This window comes from Hyaena hyaena, unplaced genomic scaffold, assembly GCF_003009895.1.
Source record: "Hyaena hyaena isolate Hyena2069 unplaced genomic scaffold, ASM300989v1 scaffold_163, whole genome shotgun sequence".
Lineage (NCBI taxonomy): Eukaryota > Metazoa > Chordata > Mammalia > Carnivora > Hyaenidae > Hyaena > Hyaena hyaena.
The window spans coordinates 1428682-1448251 of record NW_024080794.1 but is presented as its reverse complement, the minus strand read 5'-3'; the positions used below and the strand labels follow the sequence as shown (position 1 = coordinate 1448251).

The following is a 19570-nucleotide window of genomic DNA, read 5'->3' as shown; positions in this document are numbered from 1 at the left end:
TCCTATAGATCATTAAAATTGATGCACATATTTTAATGTACACTTTGATAAATTTTGGCAACAGTATACACTTGTGTATGAAGATCAGAACATTCCCAACACCCCAGAGTTTCCTGGTGACTCTTTCTTTTTTTCTTTTCTTAACGTTTATTTATTTTTGAGAGAAAGAGAGAGAGAGGGAGGGAGGGAGGGACCAGGGAGGAGCAGAAAGAAAGGGAGTCACAGAATTCAATGCAGGCTCCAGGCTCTGAGCTGTTAGCACAGAGCCCAGTGTGGAGCTTGAACCCACGAACTATGAGATCATGACCTAAGCCTAAGTCAGACGCTTAACCAACTGAGCCAACCAGGAGCCCCCTTTGTGACTCTTTCTAATCAATTCTCATCCACCGTAGGCAACCACTGTTCTGATTTCTACCACAGCAGACTAATTTTTGAATTTTATGTGAATGGAATCAGGCAACCACACACATGTATTCTTTGTGTTTTGGTTCTTTTACTATACATAATATTTTTGAGATTAATCCATACTGTTGCATTAAACAGCAGTTCATTCTTTTTGTTGCTGAGTAGTATTCATTGTATAAACAGACCAGTGTCTATACATACTCCTATTGATGGAGATCTGTGTTATTTTCAGTTTCTTTTGCTATTGTGAATAATGCTACTGTAAGCACCCTTGAACCATTCACTTTTGTAAATTTTTATCTTGATATTGTGTCTTTTTGTGGACTTATTTTGTCATTTCTTTTGGGTAAATAGCTAGGTGTAGAATTCTGAGTTACAGAGAAACCCCATGTTTAACTTTATAAGAAACTGCCAAATTGTTTTCCAGAGTGGTGGTACTATTTATACTCCCAGCAGCAATGTATGAAAGTTCCAGCTGCTTTTCATCCTTGTCAGAATTCGTTGTCAATCTTTTTAACTGTGGCATTCCAGTGCGTGTGACAGCTCATCATGGTTTTAATGTGCATTTCCCTGATAATGTTGGCGTTGATACCTTTCCATGTGCTGACTGATCATAGGTGTAGATCTGTTGTTCATGGTGGGGATAGGGTTATTTCTTTTTTGTTGTTGTTGTTATGAATTGATAGGATGTTGGTATTTATTTTGAATATAATTCTTTTGTCAGATATACATATATTTTAAATGTTTTATTTATTTCTAGGAGAGAGAGAGACAGCATGAGCAGGGGAGGGTCAGAGAGAGAGGGAGTCACAGACTCTGAAACAGGCAGTCAGCACAGAGCCCGACACGGGGCTCGAACCCACGAACCGTGAGATCATGACCTAAGCGAAAGTCGGACGCTTAACCGACTAAGCCACCCAAGCGCCCCACAGATATATATTTTTTATACATATACATATTTCTTCTCAGTACTTAGTCTTTTTGGTTAACTTTTTTGAAGAGAAGATTTTAATTTTGGTGTAGTCCAACTCATCAGTTTTTTCTTATATGATTAGTGCTTTCTGCATTCTAAGAAATCTTTTCTTACCCTAAGATCCAGAGGCTATGTTTTGTTCTGTGAGTTTATAGTTTTACCTTTTACATTTGGATCTGTAGTCCATCTCAAATGAATTTTTATGCAAGGTGTAAAGTTGGGTTCATTTTTTCCCCCATATGCTTTCCCAATTGTTGCAAGAGAGTTTGTTGAAAAGGCTTTCCTTTGCCATCTAAGGGTTTGTTCAAAATCAATTTGCACTAGATTTATTTTTGAATTCTCTATTCTTCTTCTTTGATCTATTTGTCTATTCTTATGCCAATATCATACCATGTTGAATATTATAGCTTTATAGTAAGTCTTCAGTCAGGTCATTTATATGCTTCAAATTTGTTCCGCCTCTTGTACCTAACTGAGTGAGCTACCCAGGTGCCCCTTCACTTAACTTCTAAAATGTGGTAATACTAGCTGATTGGCAGAAAGAAATATAAGACTGATTTTTTTCCCTAGATTTTTCAGAACATAGACTTCAAAATCAACACTGAGCCTGGGAAGGGAGTGACGAGGATATTATATACCAGTGTCATATGCCCCAAATTGGACTATTAGTGCATTTTGAGACTATGTAGTATTATTCTTAGCAGCTTACTATGACAAACTCCTAATTTATCTTGGTGATGGTGTGTGCCTGAGTGTTTTCTGTCTTTCAAGGTGTCAGAAATAAAATACAACCAGGGTATCTTATGAGAAAGTTTTCCTGTTCTGGCTCAGAAATATGTGTGTGATTGTCCCACACTCTTTGATCTGATTTTCACTGCCAGCCCTCATTCTTCCACATCTATTATATGTATTCTACTCCAGACATTTGCTAGAATATGAGTATAGAGACATAAAAGAGCTAGTCAATGCCTTGGAAACACCTACAATCTAGACACTTGAATGAATGCAACACAATATGGTGAAGGTCTTTGACAGAGGGCAGCTGTGGAGATACATGGAGTGGACACTTTAGGGCAGAGAGAGGGAAGATGTGAGGGAAGACTTCCCAGAAGGGTGATGTCTGAGCTGAGTTTTGAAGTGGGCTGAAGTTGGAGGGATTGGGAACTTGAGAGAGATGCACCCATGCATGGAAGCCTAGGGGATTTCAGACCTTCGTGGAGGGTTCAGTACACCCAGGACTCAGGATTTGGGGAGGAGACCCTAAGGCACCACAAAGAACAATTAGGCAGGGGTTATTTAGATGATGGCTTTCAAATTACTATTATGGACAGTTCAGTAGGGCCAGCCATCCAGCTCCTATGGCTATTTTCCTTTTTTAAATTTTAAGTTAAAAAAAAAAACCACCTCTAAAACAATACAATATATTGCTCTGAAGCAATGCATGTGTATGGTAGGAAATGAAAAAAATAGAGATAAGCAAACTGAAGAGAATTATACTGTCCATAAGCCTGCTATAAAACCTCTTTTTAACAACTTATAAATCATTTCAGATTTTTATGTACATGTTTTCCTTTAATAAAAGATACTATTAAACTCTACTTACTGCTTTGTAGCCTGCTTTTCTGTTCAGTTGTTATTATACAAACAGTTTTAACATGTAAATGGACGTCCTTCTGTATTATTTATGATGTCTGAATAGTAGTATATCTTTAGTCATATCATAATGTGTTAAAATATGCATATATGGGTGTGAATGTATTTGAATATGGACATTTCCGTTGTTTCAATATTTTGCTATTGGAAATAGGGCATAGATGAACATTCTTACATACACCCTTAATTACTTTCCTGAATCCTTGTCACTAGCTTTATTAAATCTCGGTCTTAAAATAAATTTTTAAGATTAATGTACCTGGAATAATTAGAAAGCAATGCAAAACTAAACATAACCATGTGCCCCTCTTAATTGCCCTTATTTGTTGCCACACCTAAAGTGGTGGCCTTCCCATGCCTTGCCTTACAGCAGTCAACTACTTAAATCTACCATCAGAACATGGAATGAAGGTGAATGAAGCAGGGTTAAGTTCAGTGTAACAGACAATGGGGCCTCCATGTGTCAGGGAGGGGATGAGGGAACACCCAGGGAGCTCAGTTTAGGGAGGAAGGCATCATTACCCGAAGTAGATGCGAGAGAGGTGTGCCTGAGACTCAGAGGGCACCCAGAGGAGGGACATGTAGCCCAGTGTGGCAGGTTGGGTGGGGTTGGGGGTGGGGCACTTCCTGGAAAAGATGCCATGTGTGGAATGACCACCAAGTTGGACTGATTTGGAGAGCACTCAAATAACAAATCAAGTAGGGGTTTGGGGAATGGGGTGATGGTTAAGACAAGTGACATCCAAGAAGCTTTCTATATTAGCTTGTGTCCTCCAGAGAAACAGTTCACCCTTCCTTCCCCTTTTTGTTCTCTTCAGCCCCTTAATGCATGGGATGATGCCAACCCACATTGGCGAGGGTGGTCTGCTTTATTCGGCCTACCAATTCAAATGCTAAACTCTTCCAGAAATCCCCTCATAGACACACCCAGAAATAATGTTGTGGTTTTGTTAAATTAACATTTGTTAAGTGGAGCACAGTGTTGTATGGTGAGCCTCAGTTCAACAACAGAGCACAAGAGAACTTGAAGTAGAGAAGTCTGTTACTCACAGATCCTGGAGGAAATACTCAGCCTGAAGGGGCCACATGGGGAGGTCAAGGCAGAGTGCAGACAAAGAGAGAGGCAGGACCTAAATACATGTCTTCATTAAGGTTCCTAGGCAAGGGCCAGATTGCTCAATTCAAACCAAAGAAAAGGATTTTGGTAAGCCCCATGGGGTCTATCTAAAGGACCCATAAGGCATAGGTGCTGGGAGCAAAGGAAGCCTGTGGATCACAAGTGCTGTCAGGGAGGTCATGTCAGGACCTTACATTTGCTTGTGACCCTGCAGGCTGCTGTCTAGGGCATGCACTTGCAAGAGGGGCTGGTGTCAGTTTAAGGTCCCTCAAGGCTGCCTGGCTAAACAAAATGGCTACTGAGGTGGGATTACCATGGCATCGTTTAGCTAAACCCTTGACAAGCATTTTACCAGCTATCTGGGGGTCCCTTAGGCCAGTCAAATTGACACATAAAATTAACCATCAACTTCCCAATGCTGCTAGTATATACTTCTCTAAAATAATCAACTACTTAGTAGATACTTGCATCATATCATTTGATTCCCATCATATCCTTGCAGGAGAATAGATGCTGTTCCCTTTGGAACAGAGAAGTACCTGAGGCTCAAACTGGTAATGGATGGGGGAGATGGGACCCCAACCTAAGGCTCTTCTAATCCAAACCCCAGGTGGTACCACTATCTCACTTGGCTGCTCTTAGGCAGAATCCCTTAGCAGGTGGTACTCCCTGGACCTGCTATGCTTTCTTTTCCTTTTTTTTTTGCCTGTTCATCCTTTATGGAGAGAAGGAATAAGCATTCATGGAGACCTTACCATATGCAAAGTCTGTGTTAGGTGTTCTTTGTAAATTATTTAATCCTCATAACATCCCTGTGAAAGACACAAGAAAGTTAGTCTCACCTGCCCAGGGTAGGTAGTTTGGTTAAAGGCACACAAAAATGTGACAAGGCAGGAATTTTATCTGACATGAGAGACTATGTGTGTACTTCCATGTGCCTCAGGCCATTGGTTTCCTTGCCAGACTTCCTCTGCACCGTGTCAAAGTATCCAAGGTTAGAGGAGTGGTCCATTTGTGCAGGCCATTCTATGGCAGGACTCCTACTTTTGCTACCTGCAAAACTGACCCAGATTAGGAAGCTCTTGGACTGCTCTCACTCTTGCCTGGCCCCTTATTTCTCTCCATCACAGCTCTTGGTTTGTCTGGGTGTGTCTATTAGGCTTAGAACATGAGTGTCATGGGCCTCAACTGGGCCAAGTTAGGAAACTGCCCTGGTCTCACATCCTGAGGACTAGCCTGAACTGTTCCTTTTCTTTTCTGTTTAATTGTTAAATGACATGATGAGATTTCTTGACAATGGGGAAGAGAGATATCCGGTGCTAGATGGGAGGAAGATAAAGGTGGGGGACGTCACAAAGCCAGCAGCCTAACACGACTGAGCCCCCCTTTCTTGAACCACATGGGCAAATGCTACTATTCTTCTGATCAACTTTTATTCCCCTTTTCCTCCTTAGCCTAAGGGTAGCTGCTTCACATCATGAAAAAATATAGTCAGTGGAATGAAACATCATAGATATTTACTAAGAAACTAAAAATGAAAGTTAGATATAAACTATTTTATTCCACTGAAATATTTGGCTGAACTCATAAGAACAGTGATAAGATCATTCTTGGACACCTGCACTGAAATGAACCACAGAAGAACATTTAGGAAAAATGAAGAGCATATTTGGCATACTGAGTGAAAGAGCTTCTTCAGGCCCAGGGAGCGGGACAAAATTGGCATGATCATTTTGGAGAATATGAGTCAAACAGAGAACTGGAATGGGGTTTTCAAGGAGGATATATTAGGAGAGTAAAATGCTGATAAACAGCCTCTTGTATTTGTAGAAAAATAGGGACAGTAAATCAAGGAATTCAGAAGTGAAGAGAAACTTATCTCAAATAACGGAGGAAAAACTCTGTAATCTTCACTGTTCTTCATAAATACAACGAAAACAAGTGAAAATGAGATATCAGGAGTCAGTAAGATTTTATGGGAGTAGAAAGTTAATCTTAAGGAAGCAAAGCCCATTTCATTGCTGTAGGAAACTCCCAGCTGAGTGCTGACTAATAATGGACATCTGATCTCCTCAAAGCTGAATTTGGGTGATTTTTGCTCTTGGCTCATACCTCACACTTCTGGGTCCTGTGGGAAGTCAACACTGTTCCAGAGTTCCAGAGGGTGGGCCGAGGTTAGATATTAGAGTTGGCCTTTTACTTTATTGTGCCGATTTTTCTTAGGGAAGACTAAAAATTAAGAATAAAGGGAACATGTGTCAGAATTTTAGTTGTGAAAGATGAATACAAAATATTAAATTGACTCTAACAATTTGAGTCACCTTGAGTCTCTTAGGATAAAAATATATATAATCCTATTTAGAAATTCCTGGTGTGATCATAATGCAGGATTGGTTCTTTTCATGAAGCCTATTAATTAAAAATTACATAATCCAAATTCAATTAAGTAGTAAGATATTATAACGAATTCTTATTTCATTAACTTCTCAAAGTATGAATCGTAACTTCAAGGCAAGAAATTCACATTTTCCACTGGCTATTGAAAAACAATAGAAATAATTCCAGACATGGTAGCAGCTCACTGTGGGCTGACCTACCCCTGAAATAATTTATTGTTTCCAGGTGACTTTCACATTGTGGGGTAATTCATTAGGTTAGGCTTGAGGAGAAACAGACACCGATAGAGTTGAATATTCAGATATGTATTATATATTTCTTCTCACAATCAGAGATAAATTGACCATGGCTTTTCTTTTTATAGGCTCATGCCAAAATCTGGCATCTCTACAATACTTCTTTCCGTCCAACTCAGGGAGGCCAGGTCTCCATCGCCCTAAGCTCCCACTGGATCAATCCTCGAAGAATGACCGACCACAGCATCAAAGAATGTCAAAAGTCTCTTGACTTTGTACTAGGCTGGTTTGCCAAACCCATATTTATTGATGGTGACTATCCTGAGAGCATGAAGAATAATCTTTCATCTCTTCTGCCTGATTTTACTGAATCTGAGAAAAAGTTCATTAAGGGAACAGCTGACTTCTTTGCTCTTTCTTTTGGACCAACCTTGAGTTTTCAACTATTGGACCCCCACATGAAGTTCCGCCAGTTAGAATCTCCCAGCCTGAGGCAATTGCTTTCTTGGATTGACCTTGAATATAACCACCCTCAAATATTTATTGTGGAAAATGGCTGGTTTGTCTCAGGGACCACCAAGAGAGATGATGCCAAATACATGTATTATCTCAAAAAATTCATAATGGAAACCTTAAAAGGTAGGATTGGGGATAAAATTCTGATTTCTTGCCAGAAGTCAGAGGAAAATCTTTCAGATGGTCAGTAATAAACTATATGAGTTTATAGATTTTAATTGTAATGAAGAAATTCATTTTGGCAATAGTAGAAATGCATTTATGTAACACCTTACTCATCTGGGGACTTGAGCAAGTTAAATTTATTTTTAAACTCATTTTGTAAATGAGAAACTGGGTTATAATGTGTGAAATAACTTGACTTTCAGAGTTACCACTCTAGATTTTTAGATTCTATTAAGGATTAGTAAATCCCAGGACATCTGGATCTCTGTACACGTTTTTAGGTTTTTATTATTTGCACTGAAGAAAAGACTTTTTAAAGAAAAAAGAATATCAACACTTTCTGAAAAAAATGTTAAGTAGCTTATGCCTTTAAAGATTTTATTCACTTATTTCAGCAAGCACAATGCTAGGATTGGAACAAGACCATCATTTCAGGCCCAAAGACCACTTACTGGAAATAAAATATTCTAAGTAAAAACATATTGGAGATAAGGCTGTTGGTGAAAATGTTTATTTGTAGAATTATCCAGGTGTGACAGCCTTTTATTAGTAAGAAACATCATTGGTTTACCAAACAATAACCATTATACGTAACTTATTTTCATAAGTAGTAAACTCCTCAAATGGTCTTGAATCATGAGGCCAGTGCCCAGCTAGGGGTCACGTTGTTCTCCTCTCTTCTCTCTGCAGCCATTAGGCTGGATGGGGTGGACGTCATCGGGTACACAGCCTGGTCCCTTCTGGATGGCTTTGAGTGGCACAGAGGCTACAGCATCAGGCGTGGACTCTTCTATGTCGACTTTCTAAGCCAGGATAAGAAACTGTTGCCGAAATCTTCAGCCTTGTTCTACCAAAAGCTGATAGAGAAAAATGGCTTTCCTCCTTTACCTGAAAATCAACCTCTAGAAGGGACATTTCCCTGTGACTTTGCTTGGGGAATTGTTGACAACTACATTCAAGTAAGTCAGCTGACAAAACCAATCAGCAGTCTCACCAAGCCCTATCGCTAGTAAGTAGTGCTTCCTTATTAGGTTGTCATGACACATTGCCCATTCTTCAGGCCAAACGTGATTCCTTAATGAGAATATTAAGGGCACAATTTGAAACATTGCACCCTTCTCTCCAAAAATCTTCTTAGCTTCATCTTGCACTTTAAGTCAGTCCCAGAGGAGGAACAAACTTAAATATATGAATATTTAATATCTGAAAAGATAGTAAGAAGATAAAAATACTCCCTTTTAATACAGTGGTTTTGGGTGCTTTTTACAGCAGTTGAGTTCTTCCATAAACAAGATATGACAAAGAACTTCAAATTTTCGGAGATCTCAGTGGAGCTGCTGAGCCTGAGGCAGGAACAGCAGACAGAGCCCTCCTGGGGTTTAACTGCACCCTGTTGCAAAAGCATGTCAAGCAGTGAAAACTCTTGCTCCAATGGTTCACTGCTTGAAATTTCATTTCTAGAACTAGTTACTGACATGGTAAGGAAGTTCTTCAAAATGGTCAACCCATATTTATTGAGCACTTACTATTTAATCTTCAATATTATTTTTAACTTCCCAATTTTAAAGGAATTTGTTTTTCAGACTTTGATGGAATATTTTAGTGGGCTCTTATTGGATGCTTAGCGTGTAGAAAGCCCTGTGTTAATTGCTGGGGTTGCGTAGTTGAGAGGAATGCGCACTGAGATGACTAAGCTTGACCCCTGATTTCAATGAAGCCTACTGCTGGGTGCCTTGGGTGGCTCAGTTGGTTAAGCATCTGACTTTGATTCAGGTCATGATCTCACGGCTTGTGATTTAGAGTCCCGCATAGGGTAAGCTCGAGCCCCACTTCCGGTGAACACAAGCCCCCCCTCGGGTGAGCCCTTCTTTCTCTCTCTCTCTCTGTCCCTCATGGGATTCTCTCTCTCTCCCTCTCTCTTTGCCCTCACTTATTGGCACCCTCTCTCAAAAACAAAAAACAAAAAACCCAAAGAGGTCTACTGAAAATGATGGATACACAAATAATAGAGTGCACAGAGCATGGTGTTAAGTGAGCAGGGTGGTGATAGGGTGTTGTTGAAACAGTCTGAGTGTGAAAATAAAGATCAAGACAGAGACATGGGTGCCTGGGCAGCTCAGTTTGTTAACCATCCAAATCTTGATTTTGGTTCAGGTCATGATCACTCAGGTCATGATCTCACGGTTGGTGAGTTTAAGCCTGTGTAGGGCTCTGTGCTGACAGCTTGGAGCCTGCTTGGGATTATCTCTCTCCCTCTCTCTCTCTCTGCTCTTCCATCACTTGCGCTCTCTCTCTCTCTCTTTCTCACAAAATAAATAAATAAACATTAAAAAGAGAGACAGAGACAAAGTGTGGTATCCATAGACAAACAATGGCGTTTAGCATGCTGTTGGATGCTTCTAGCTAACTCATTGGTACAGTAGAAGAGCAAAAGTAACTTTCCCTATATCTTTCTGAGTTCTTTGCTGAGACCTCCCTATAATTAAAGCCAGACTCAAAAGAGAAAAACAAACAAGAGTTTATTAACATGTGTACCTGATATATACATGAGAGATACTCAGAGAAAAATGACTAAGTCCTTGAGGTGACTTAGAATTCAGGCTTAAATACCATCTTAATAGAAAAAGCTGGAAGCAGAGGTAAGATATAGATCTCTTAGGGAAGAATAAAAAATGTTTAGGAAAGGTGAATGGGCCCTTGGAAGAATAGATGGGAGCCACAAGAGTTTCTGAAAAAGTCTGCCTTGGTCTTGTGGTGGCCTCTGGTCTCCTGTGACAAGACTCGATCTTCCCTGGGTGATAAAACTCCCAGGAAAGGACAATAGAGTTCCTTTTGGAGCATCTGTCTTTAGGGATGTAAGGGGAGTTCAGAGAAAGCCTTTCCCTGCATTTGCTATTGGTTGAGTGCCTACAGCTCAAAATAATCAGGACACCAGAGGGGCCTATTTTGGGGTGGCAGGCCCTGAACTCCTACAGTTACATTTTGGGGTGGCATATTCTGTTACCCTTCAGTTCAAAACAAGTATCTGGAAGAATGGTTGGAAGTGAGGGAGGATCTTGTAGTTGAAATGAGTTGCCGTTTTCTTGTAAACATCCAATGGCAGTCTTTTATTTATAAGGAAATAATTAATTAATAATAAATAATTAACACATTCCTTCATACATTTTTTTGCTGGGTTGTATTACTCTTAGGTCTTTTGAAGACCTCAGTTTAAAAGACTTAGTTTTGGGGCCCCTGGGTGGCTCAATTGGTTAAGCGTCTGACTTCAGCTCAGGTCATGAATAAACAATAAATAAGCTGTGCCAACAGCTCAGAACCTGGATCCTGCTCTGGACTCTGTGTCTCCCTCTCCTTCTCTGCCCCTCCCCTGATTGTGCATGCACTCTCTCTGTCTCAAAAATAAATAAATAAACATCAAAAAAAAAAAAACCCACTTAGGTTTAAGTCTCAGACTTAAATCCCTTCTTACATTTAAAAGGCAACTGAGGGACATGTATTAGCCAGCTTTGCCCTGTTGGGTTTGGGGTCTTCTGCCCCCCTCCTCTCTCCTCCCTCAGCCCTAGCTCTTGAACCTCCCTTTCCTAATTTCTCTCCTTCCGGTGGGATCCACAGTGGGTTCAAATAGGGTTTGGAGGTACAGAAGTGGTGCTAGTGAGATGGGCACCCCCTCCCCCCTTCCTCCCCTGTATTTGTGCTCTGGGAGGGTGGGTCGCTGGTGTTTGTTCTCTTTCAGTGACCTTGTTCCAGGCCCCACTCCCTGCTGGGCTCTGTGCCCCTTGTCACTGAGGGCTCATGCTCTGCCCTGATGTCTAATAGTAGCCCCCGCCTGGGCAAGTAGTTTCCGGTTCAGTCTTCCAGGACAAGAAGTTTCCAGCAGCATCTCTGTGCAGATACGCGTTCTCAGGGAGGGGGGCGGACATTGGAGGGAGCCCCTCCCCTCCCACGACGGTGTTTGCCTTGGGAACTGGTGAGGAGTGAGAAAGTTTTAAGAGGACAACCTCTTTCCTTGAAAGAGCAGAGCAACCCTGGGCAGATACAACAATAAAGTCCCCACTTTATTTTTTCATTTTTGTTAAGAAAAGCCAACAAATTCACGGAAGTTAGCTAGAATTGTGCCTAAGCCCTTATTCCTAAGCGTCCTGTAGTTTCAAGGAACAGATGCCCCTGCCCCCCAGAAATTGTACCTTAGTCTCTCGTATTTATTTGCAGATGCACTGAATAAAAACTGTTGTTTTGGGAAAATTATGGTAGAAAATGTATACATTTAGTGTAGTCAACTCAAAGCTCTGTAAAAATAAGCCAGAGAAATCCTTCAAGCTATGAACACTTTCACTTCAAAAGAGCATGCAAATATTTTCTCTTGCAAAGCTGAGGAAACAAGATTTGCGGGTGCATCACGGTGGAAAAACTCTTCTCCCGGCATTCCCACCGGACCAGGCCAAACGCGAGCGTGGGTGATCCGCAGGAGGCGGTTCTCCAGAGAAAGCCGTTTCCCTCTGACACGCTGGGGTTTTATTGCTTTCCCTTATAAACACGGCACCCACCCCTCCAGAGGAACCCCGGCCCGCAAAATGCAGCGAAACTTCTGCTAGAGATCCCAAAGCGGAGTGTGACCCCTGCTTGCGGACAGAGGGTCAAACCGAGGGACCCCTTTGACCGGGAGTGTTTCTGAGGAGAAAACTGGTTCAGTCCAGTGGTTCCTTGGGATGGACTTTTCAGTTTGCATTTTCCTCCATGGTTTACACGTGGAGGGAGGATTTTATGATTTCAGTTTTACAATGTGTCTGCTTTTCCTAAATACCTGTTTTTCATTTTGGAGGCTTATGGATCAGGTGATTGCCAACCGTTACTATCATGATCATCACAGAAAAGTAATTTAGAAAGACGTAAAAGCTATGTGAAAATAGCCCGGTATGTGTAAATGACAACTGCCGTTCCTCTTTTCCACCTTCACTATCGCTTTTACCATCAGATTGAATTTGTTAAATCCTGTCTTTGACACTAAAGCCAATAAAAGGCAACAGTCACGGAGTTTTAGCATGTTTTCTACCTACAGCAAACTTCAGTTTAGAACATGATTTTAAGAAGTATGATTTAATTTTATTTACTTATTTATTTAAATAATTTTACATTTATAAATTTCATAAATTTAAAACTATATTATATATAATAACTTATCATTATATTATATTTAAGTTATATTATATATAATATATTGATATATTATAGTTAATATATTTTAAAATTTATGAAATTTATAAATTTAAAATTTCTCAAAATAAACAAATATTTTGGGAGAGAGAGCAGGGAAGGGGTAGAGAGAGGGAGAGAGAGGGAGATACAGCGGATCCCAATCAGAGCCCCTCTCGAGGCTCGAACTCAGGTACCATGAGATCATGACCTAAGCCCAAACCAAGACTCCCATGCTTAACAGACGGAGTCACTCAGGTGTCCCCACGATTTAAGTTTAAACACAATTTTGCATTTTCTGACTCTAACTCACTCAGATTTTAGGCTTTATCTTTTTGTCTTTTTTTTTTCTTTTAATTTGGGAGTCTCATATTATTAGTAATTTTGCATTTTCTGACTCTAACTCACTCAGATTTTAGGCTTTATCTTTTTGTCTTTTTTTTTTTTCAATTTGGGAGTCTCATATTATTAGTAATTTTTAAACATTAAAATACAAACGTTCAAAAGTACTTTGCTTGCTTAACACAGACGAGAGGTGTGTGGAAAACACTGTCATCTAAAATGATAAAAAATTTCAGATTTAAAAAAAAAATTAAAAAAAAATTTTTTTTTTTAACGTTAAAGTAACCGTTCAAGAGTCAGAGCTAGGGGAGGGAGTGCGCGGGATCGCGCGTCCAGGCTGGCCGGTGAAGCTAATGCTTATCCCCTCCCGGCAGGTGGACACCACTCTGTCTCAGTTTACCGACCCGAACGTTTACCTGTGGGATGTCCACCACAGTAAGAGGCTAATTAAGGTGGACGGCGTGGTGACCAAGAAGCGGAAGTCCTACTGCGTGGACTTCGCTGCCATCCGGCGCCAGGTAGCCTTACTCCAGGAGATGCACGTCTCCCATTTTCACTTCTCCCTGGACTGGGCGCTGATCCTGCCGCTGGGCCGCGCGTCGCAGCCGAACCGCACGGTCCTGCACTACTACGGCTGCGTGGCGGGCGAGCTGGTGCGCGCCAACGTCACCCCAGTGGTGGCGCTCTGGCGGCCCGCCGCCCCGCGCCACGGGCTGCCGCGGCCCCTGGCCCGGCACGGGGCCTGGGAGAACCCGCACACCGCCCGGGCTTTCGCGGAGTACGCCCGGCTGTGCTTCCAGCACCTCGGCCACCACGTCAAGTTCTGGATCACGGTGGGCGAGCCGCACACCCGGAACATGACCTACAGCGCCGGGCACAACCTTCTCAAGGCGCACGCGTTGGCCTGGCGCGTGTACGACGAACACTTCCGCGCCTCTCAGAAAGGGAAAATCTCCATTGCCCTGCAGGCCGACTGGGTAGAGCCCGCCTGCCCCTTCTCCCAGAAGGACAAAGAAGTGGCGGAGAGGGTTTTGGAATTTGAGCTTGGCTGGCTGGCAGAGCCCATTTTCGGCTCTGGGGATTACCCACGTGTGATGAGGGACTGGCTCACCCAAAGGAACAATTTCCTTCTACCTTATTTCACTGAAGATGAGAAGAAGCTAATCCGGGGTTCCTTCGACTTCCTGGCTTTAAGCCATTACACCACCATCCTTGCAGACTGGGAAAAAGAAGATCCGATGAAATACAATGATTACCTGGAGGTGCAGGAAATGACGGACATCACCTGGCTCAACTCTCCCAGTCAGGTGGCGGTCGTGCCCTGGGGCTTACGCAAAGTTCTCAACTGGCTGAAGTTCAAGTACGGAGACGTCCCCATGTATATAATATCCAACGGCATAGATGATGATCCAATGGCAGCTCAAGACAAGTTGAGGGTGTATTACATTCAAAATTACGTAAACGAAGCTCTGAAAGGTAAGGAGCCCCAGAAACAGAAGCTCCTTGAAGCTTATGTCACCGAAGGGCATGAGACTCTATTATACACCCACTGCCACCTTCGAAGCAAAGTGCTTGCTATCCATTCCTTGCCACACTGAAAAAGTCCAAAAGAGAGTTAGTATTTTCCTCTCAGGATAACGGAGCTTAGCCAGAAGTCCGGAACCTTAGTCAAAGAAGGGAAAATGCTTAGCACCTGCTGGGGCCCATGAAAGTATGGACTTTCTGGTCTCCCATTTCAGATGGCTTCACAGCAATCTTACCTCCTTCATGTGCATAAATATTTAGCCCAAGTACATCATAGTGGGTTTAATTATATAAAACCTTCTACGTTAAATGTAGCTCAATGTACCTCGCATGAAAGAAGTCTTCTGTGATTAAATCTAATTTAGTTTTCCCGGATGCACCAAGACTGTGTAAAAGTGAAGTGCTGTGGGCAGAAAAATTTTAATAACTAGTTTGTTCTTTTGTTTTTCTAGCCTACATATTGGATGGTGTCAATCTTTGTGGATACTTTGCTTATTCATTCAATGATCGCACAGCTCCGAAGTTTGGCTTCTATCATTATGCTGCAAATCAGTTTGAACCCAAACCGTCGGTGGAACATTACAGGAAAATGATTGACAACAATGGCTTCCCAGGTGCTGGAACTCCGGGGAGATTCTGTCCAGAGGAATTCACCCTGTGCACTGAATGCAGCTTTTTTCATACCCGTAAATCTTTACTGGCTTTCATAGCTTTCCTACTTTTTGCTTTTATTGTTTCTCTTTCTCTGATTTTTTACTACTCTAAGAAAGGCAGAAGAAGTTACAAGTAGTCCCGTACATTATCTTGTTCATTTATTTTGAAATGATTATGCACACACATCAGCTGTTAATCATTTGCACTTATCAGTGTTGTAAAACTGTGAATTTCATTTATCTGACTTGTAGGAAAAAATTTTGTGGCATATGACAGAGGTTTGGAAATGGGCATAGGTGATTGTAAAACACTGCATAAAGTGAATAGTGCCTGGATTTGTTCTTTCTTGGAGGGTGATCAAAAATTGTCAGGGGGCCATCATTTCTGCAACACATTTTGTAACAAATGTATGGGAAGTGGGAACCATTCTGTAACATTTTTATAGAAACTGAATGGCAAGATCAGTGCCCGTTCCTAAATGTAGCGTTTATCTTGAAGTAATAATTGCAAATGTGGGAATAAAAAATTAAGTCCCAAGTAACTATCTCTACACTGCCATCATTTGGCCTAATGGGCTCTGTTGAACGACGTTTCCCTTAAAAAAGAAATGGGCAGAATATAGGAGAGATGACAGCGGTCTCTAGGTTGGGACATTCCTTTTAAAAGCAATGTTTCTATCAAATGCTGCTAATATTAATTTACATATCTGGTTAATGATGTACTTAAGCAAATTGTAGAATTTTATTTTCTGTGACTTTCGAGGTGCTCTCCAGGCCCTGCGATCCTTGAGGGCTTTGTGTCACAGGGGCCTTGTCAAGGGTCTGTATATAGAGAGCTTTAAATGTTTGCAGAAAAATAAATATGAATCATGAGATGTTGGGTTCTTCAGGAAGCCTAAACCGATCATGCAGTGCATTATACAGTGTGGCTCTAGGGGGAGGGAAGGAGGAAAAAGTACTTATGATGAGCAACAGTATGATTAATTTGATTAGAAGCCCTTTGATTTTAGAGCACTCCTTGCAATGAATGATGTGACCTTTCTTGAGCTTGTAAGAACGAAATAATCACTCATCCTATGAAGAGTGACTTCACTCTCTGTTCTTTAGAAAGTGCCCTGATTTCTTTCAATCAAGTTTTTAAAAATTCTTCATAGGTTCCAAAGCTTTTGGTCTGATAACACTGGAAGATTTATTTCTGTGATTGCTGAGGTTTATTTTCTATTTTTGCTGCAACGTCTGTGAAACTAGCTTTGAAGAAGTTTTGCTTTGAACTTTCATACTGAAACATGCTACTGATTTCTAGAAACGGCTAATGAGGTCTTATCTTTTAATGCCCCTTAAACAAGGTTTGCTGACTTTCAAACAGGGGTCTTTCTATGACACTGGAGTTGTGGATGATCATAATGTTTGTTTTATAGATAAGCCAGTATCATATCAGGCAAGGTAAACCACGATCATATCAGGCATAACTAATCTCGCCGACAAAGGGTTATAGTGTATAATAAAAAGTCTGTATTGTATTATGTATCATCTTTGGAGGTGGTATGATTTTTTTCCATGAAAGATAAGCTTTTGTTGGTATTTTTTTAAAATTGGACTTAGTATTAAAATTAGAAACTAGAGAACAATAGTTTCTCTTATGTATATATTTTTTCTGACTATAAAAGTAATATATATTCATTGTAAAAAATTTAAAAACACAGAAACTATACGTAGAGAGAAAAAATTACCTGTCATCTCACCAAGGTAGCCACTATTACCATAGCCTGTTTATTTTATTTTACATAATTAGAATCAGATCATATTGTAAATAGTTGTGTATCTTTATTAATTTTTATTGTGTTTCTTTTGTCATTAGTCTTCAAAATAATTTCTAATAATTGTTTTAATAATTGTTTACATGATTTCTAATAATTGTAGAGTAATTCCACTCTATAAATTTATCACAAGTTATTTAACCATTCGTATCCATTGGACTAGTTTCTTATTGTTAATTACTGTTAAGTAATGTTGTTTAAAAGTTTTCTTGCTACCATATTAATTTTCATTCCCTTGAGTGTAGACAGAAGTAATTCTGTCCCTTGATGAAGTATTGTAATAAAGCTGCCTACAACTGTGTTTCTTTCATAATCACGACTGCTGGATAAATTTCTTTAAACATGTATTTTTTTGAGTTGACGGAACTACATAGGCTATGAGCGGTGAAGAAACGGGGATCCTACAGCCAGGGTGGGTGACAGGAGAGGATGGAGGGTGCCTCATGCCCATCCCTGTGGTTGAGCAGAGACTTTCAGGCGCTGAGAAAGCAAAATAGAGGAAGAGCTGAAAGAGACAAAACAGAGATGCTAAAGCTTCAAAGAGAAATGACATCTCAAAACCATCTAGAGTGAGTTGCATGTTAACGTTGAGGCCCCAGTGCCCTTCAGAGGAGGTCACTGGCTCCCACCAACCAGTGTGAAAGGAGCTGGGGTCAGTCCAAACCTAGGGAGGGGGGAGGGGTAGGCTGGAAGGGGGCAGGGCCCGAGGCGGGACTTCCTGTGAGAGCGGCACCCTCCTTCTGCATCAGTTTTAATATTTTATGCACTAATGTTGGGTACTTCACCACTTTGCATATTTTTCTGAATGTGGCAGCTGTTCTTCTGGAACTCCTACACCTCTCGTTCGGTTGTGAGGCCATTTGTGCAAGGGCATTAGGTGGTGCTGTGGTTTCCTGGTTTCTGGGTTAGTATTTGCCACACTTGTATTTGCCCTGCCTTCGCTGTTCCTTTCTTGGACCCAGGTGTGCCCCTTGCACTTCTGCCCAGTTCCTTTCCCCTGGGTTTGCAAGGATGGTTTTTCAGATTCATTAAGGACACTTTTCCTTTTATTTTCATCTTTCACAGATAATAATTAGAATCTATTAATGCCTTGGGAGCTTTTCCTTTATGTTATTTATACCAATGCTGTCCAACACAGAGATAATGCAAGCTGTAGATTTGAAGTTTCCTAGTAGGCACATTAAAAAAATTAAAAAGTGTAGAAGAAATAAAGCTTGATGGTATACATCATGTTTCCAACATCATCAAAATATTAACTTCAACAGGAAATCAATATAAAAGTGATTAAAATTTTTACATATCTTGTTTTAATCCTAAATCTTAGAAATCTGGTGTATATTTTACAAGTATGGCGCCCCCTGTGCTCAGTGAGGATTAGCCAGACTGTAGGTGCATAATAGCCACATGTGGCTTAATGGCTGCTTCGCTGGACAGTTCAGGTCTAGAAGGAAAGCCTTGCTCTGCTAAGTCAGTTAATAGCACAATTAAGATACCCCAAATATTTAACAAATTAGGAGAACGGGAATCTTCCAAGCTCTACAGTCCACGGAAGTAAATTGGCAAGTAAATTTACAATTAAGCTAAACTACTGATTAAAACAAACACTTGTAAAGATCTACATGGAAGGGAGAATTCTGTAACTCGTTCTGAGTGTTGCAGTAATTCACTGGTAGAATTAAACTGCTCGTTTCTACGTAAATCTACAATTCCATTTTTTCTCTCATTCAGATGACCTGTTTCCAAATGAATAGAGCAATTACGTTGTCCTGTGTCATCTCCATTTAATATTTAATATTGAACAATGCTGCTCAAAGTTTCTGTCTGGGAAGGAGAATGTTAATTTAGATGACATGGACCAACCTTGACAGAGAGCCTCAGTTCTAGAGGGAAAGCAGAGGCCATGTCTTCTTGTGTTTTGCTTTTATTTTTAATATTTAGCCCAGAGTGTCCTACAAAATATTGTTCAGTAAATGTTGATTAGTTGAATAAATGTATGAATGAGTGATGGAATATGTGAATTAACAGAATTAGCTCCCTGACATCACCTTTGTCCAGAGACACATTTAATAAAGATCGACGGTCAAGAATCCGAAGCTGCTGTGTGTTAGATGTCACACGGCATCAATTCTGTGTGTCCACAGGAAGGAACACAAGCTTCCATGTGACAACCTTTGATGACCTTTCTAGGCAACAAGACAGAAGCACAGCTTTCCTTAGTCATCACCCTTAGACCAATCACAAAGTGAGAGGATTGTAACTTGTTTTCTTGTTGTTCACACTGTCCCTCAGCCAGTCAGTATTCTATTTGCAAGTACCGTTATAGGGTTAAGTTCTTTATATGCAAATAAGTACCAGGGAACTTTTCTTCTAGAAAGAACTCCTTTATGTCATCTTGAAATACTTACAATTTCCAAGAACATGTTGCTTTTTCCTCAGATGTATTACATTTTCCCATTTTTATAACCATTAGAGTTTGGTTGTTGTAGTGCATTTCCTGGGACAATTTTGTTTCATGCATTTGTGGTAAATACCCATTGTTTGGTATCAAGGAGAAAGAGGTCAAGAAAAAACCACTAGGAACC

At 40.7% G+C, this 19570-nt stretch overlaps 1 protein-coding gene and 1 long non-coding RNA gene across 2 annotated transcripts in view; one reads left to right on the top strand and one right to left on the bottom strand.

The window, feature by feature from the left end:
- Positions 1-16766, top strand: part of KL (klotho) — a 43287-nt gene extending 26521 nt beyond the window's left edge. The window contains exons 2-5 of the mRNA XM_039239823.1: positions 6910-7420; positions 8153-8421; positions 13369-14470; positions 14971-16766. Of these exons, the coding sequence (XP_039095754.1) occupies positions 6910-7420; positions 8153-8421; positions 13369-14470; positions 14971-15308 (2220 nt within the window). The 3' untranslated portion in view covers positions 15309-16766. The remainder of the gene's footprint in view (positions 1-6909; positions 7421-8152; positions 8422-13368; positions 14471-14970) is intronic.
- LOC120236811 lies at positions 6104-13569 on the bottom strand. Its single transcript, XR_005529776.1, has 2 exons — positions 13411-13569; positions 6104-6377 (listed from the first exon to the last, which is right to left on the bottom strand). It is a non-coding gene; the product is annotated as an uncharacterized LOC120236811 (long non-coding RNA).
- Positions 16767-19570: the final 2804 nt, after the last annotated feature.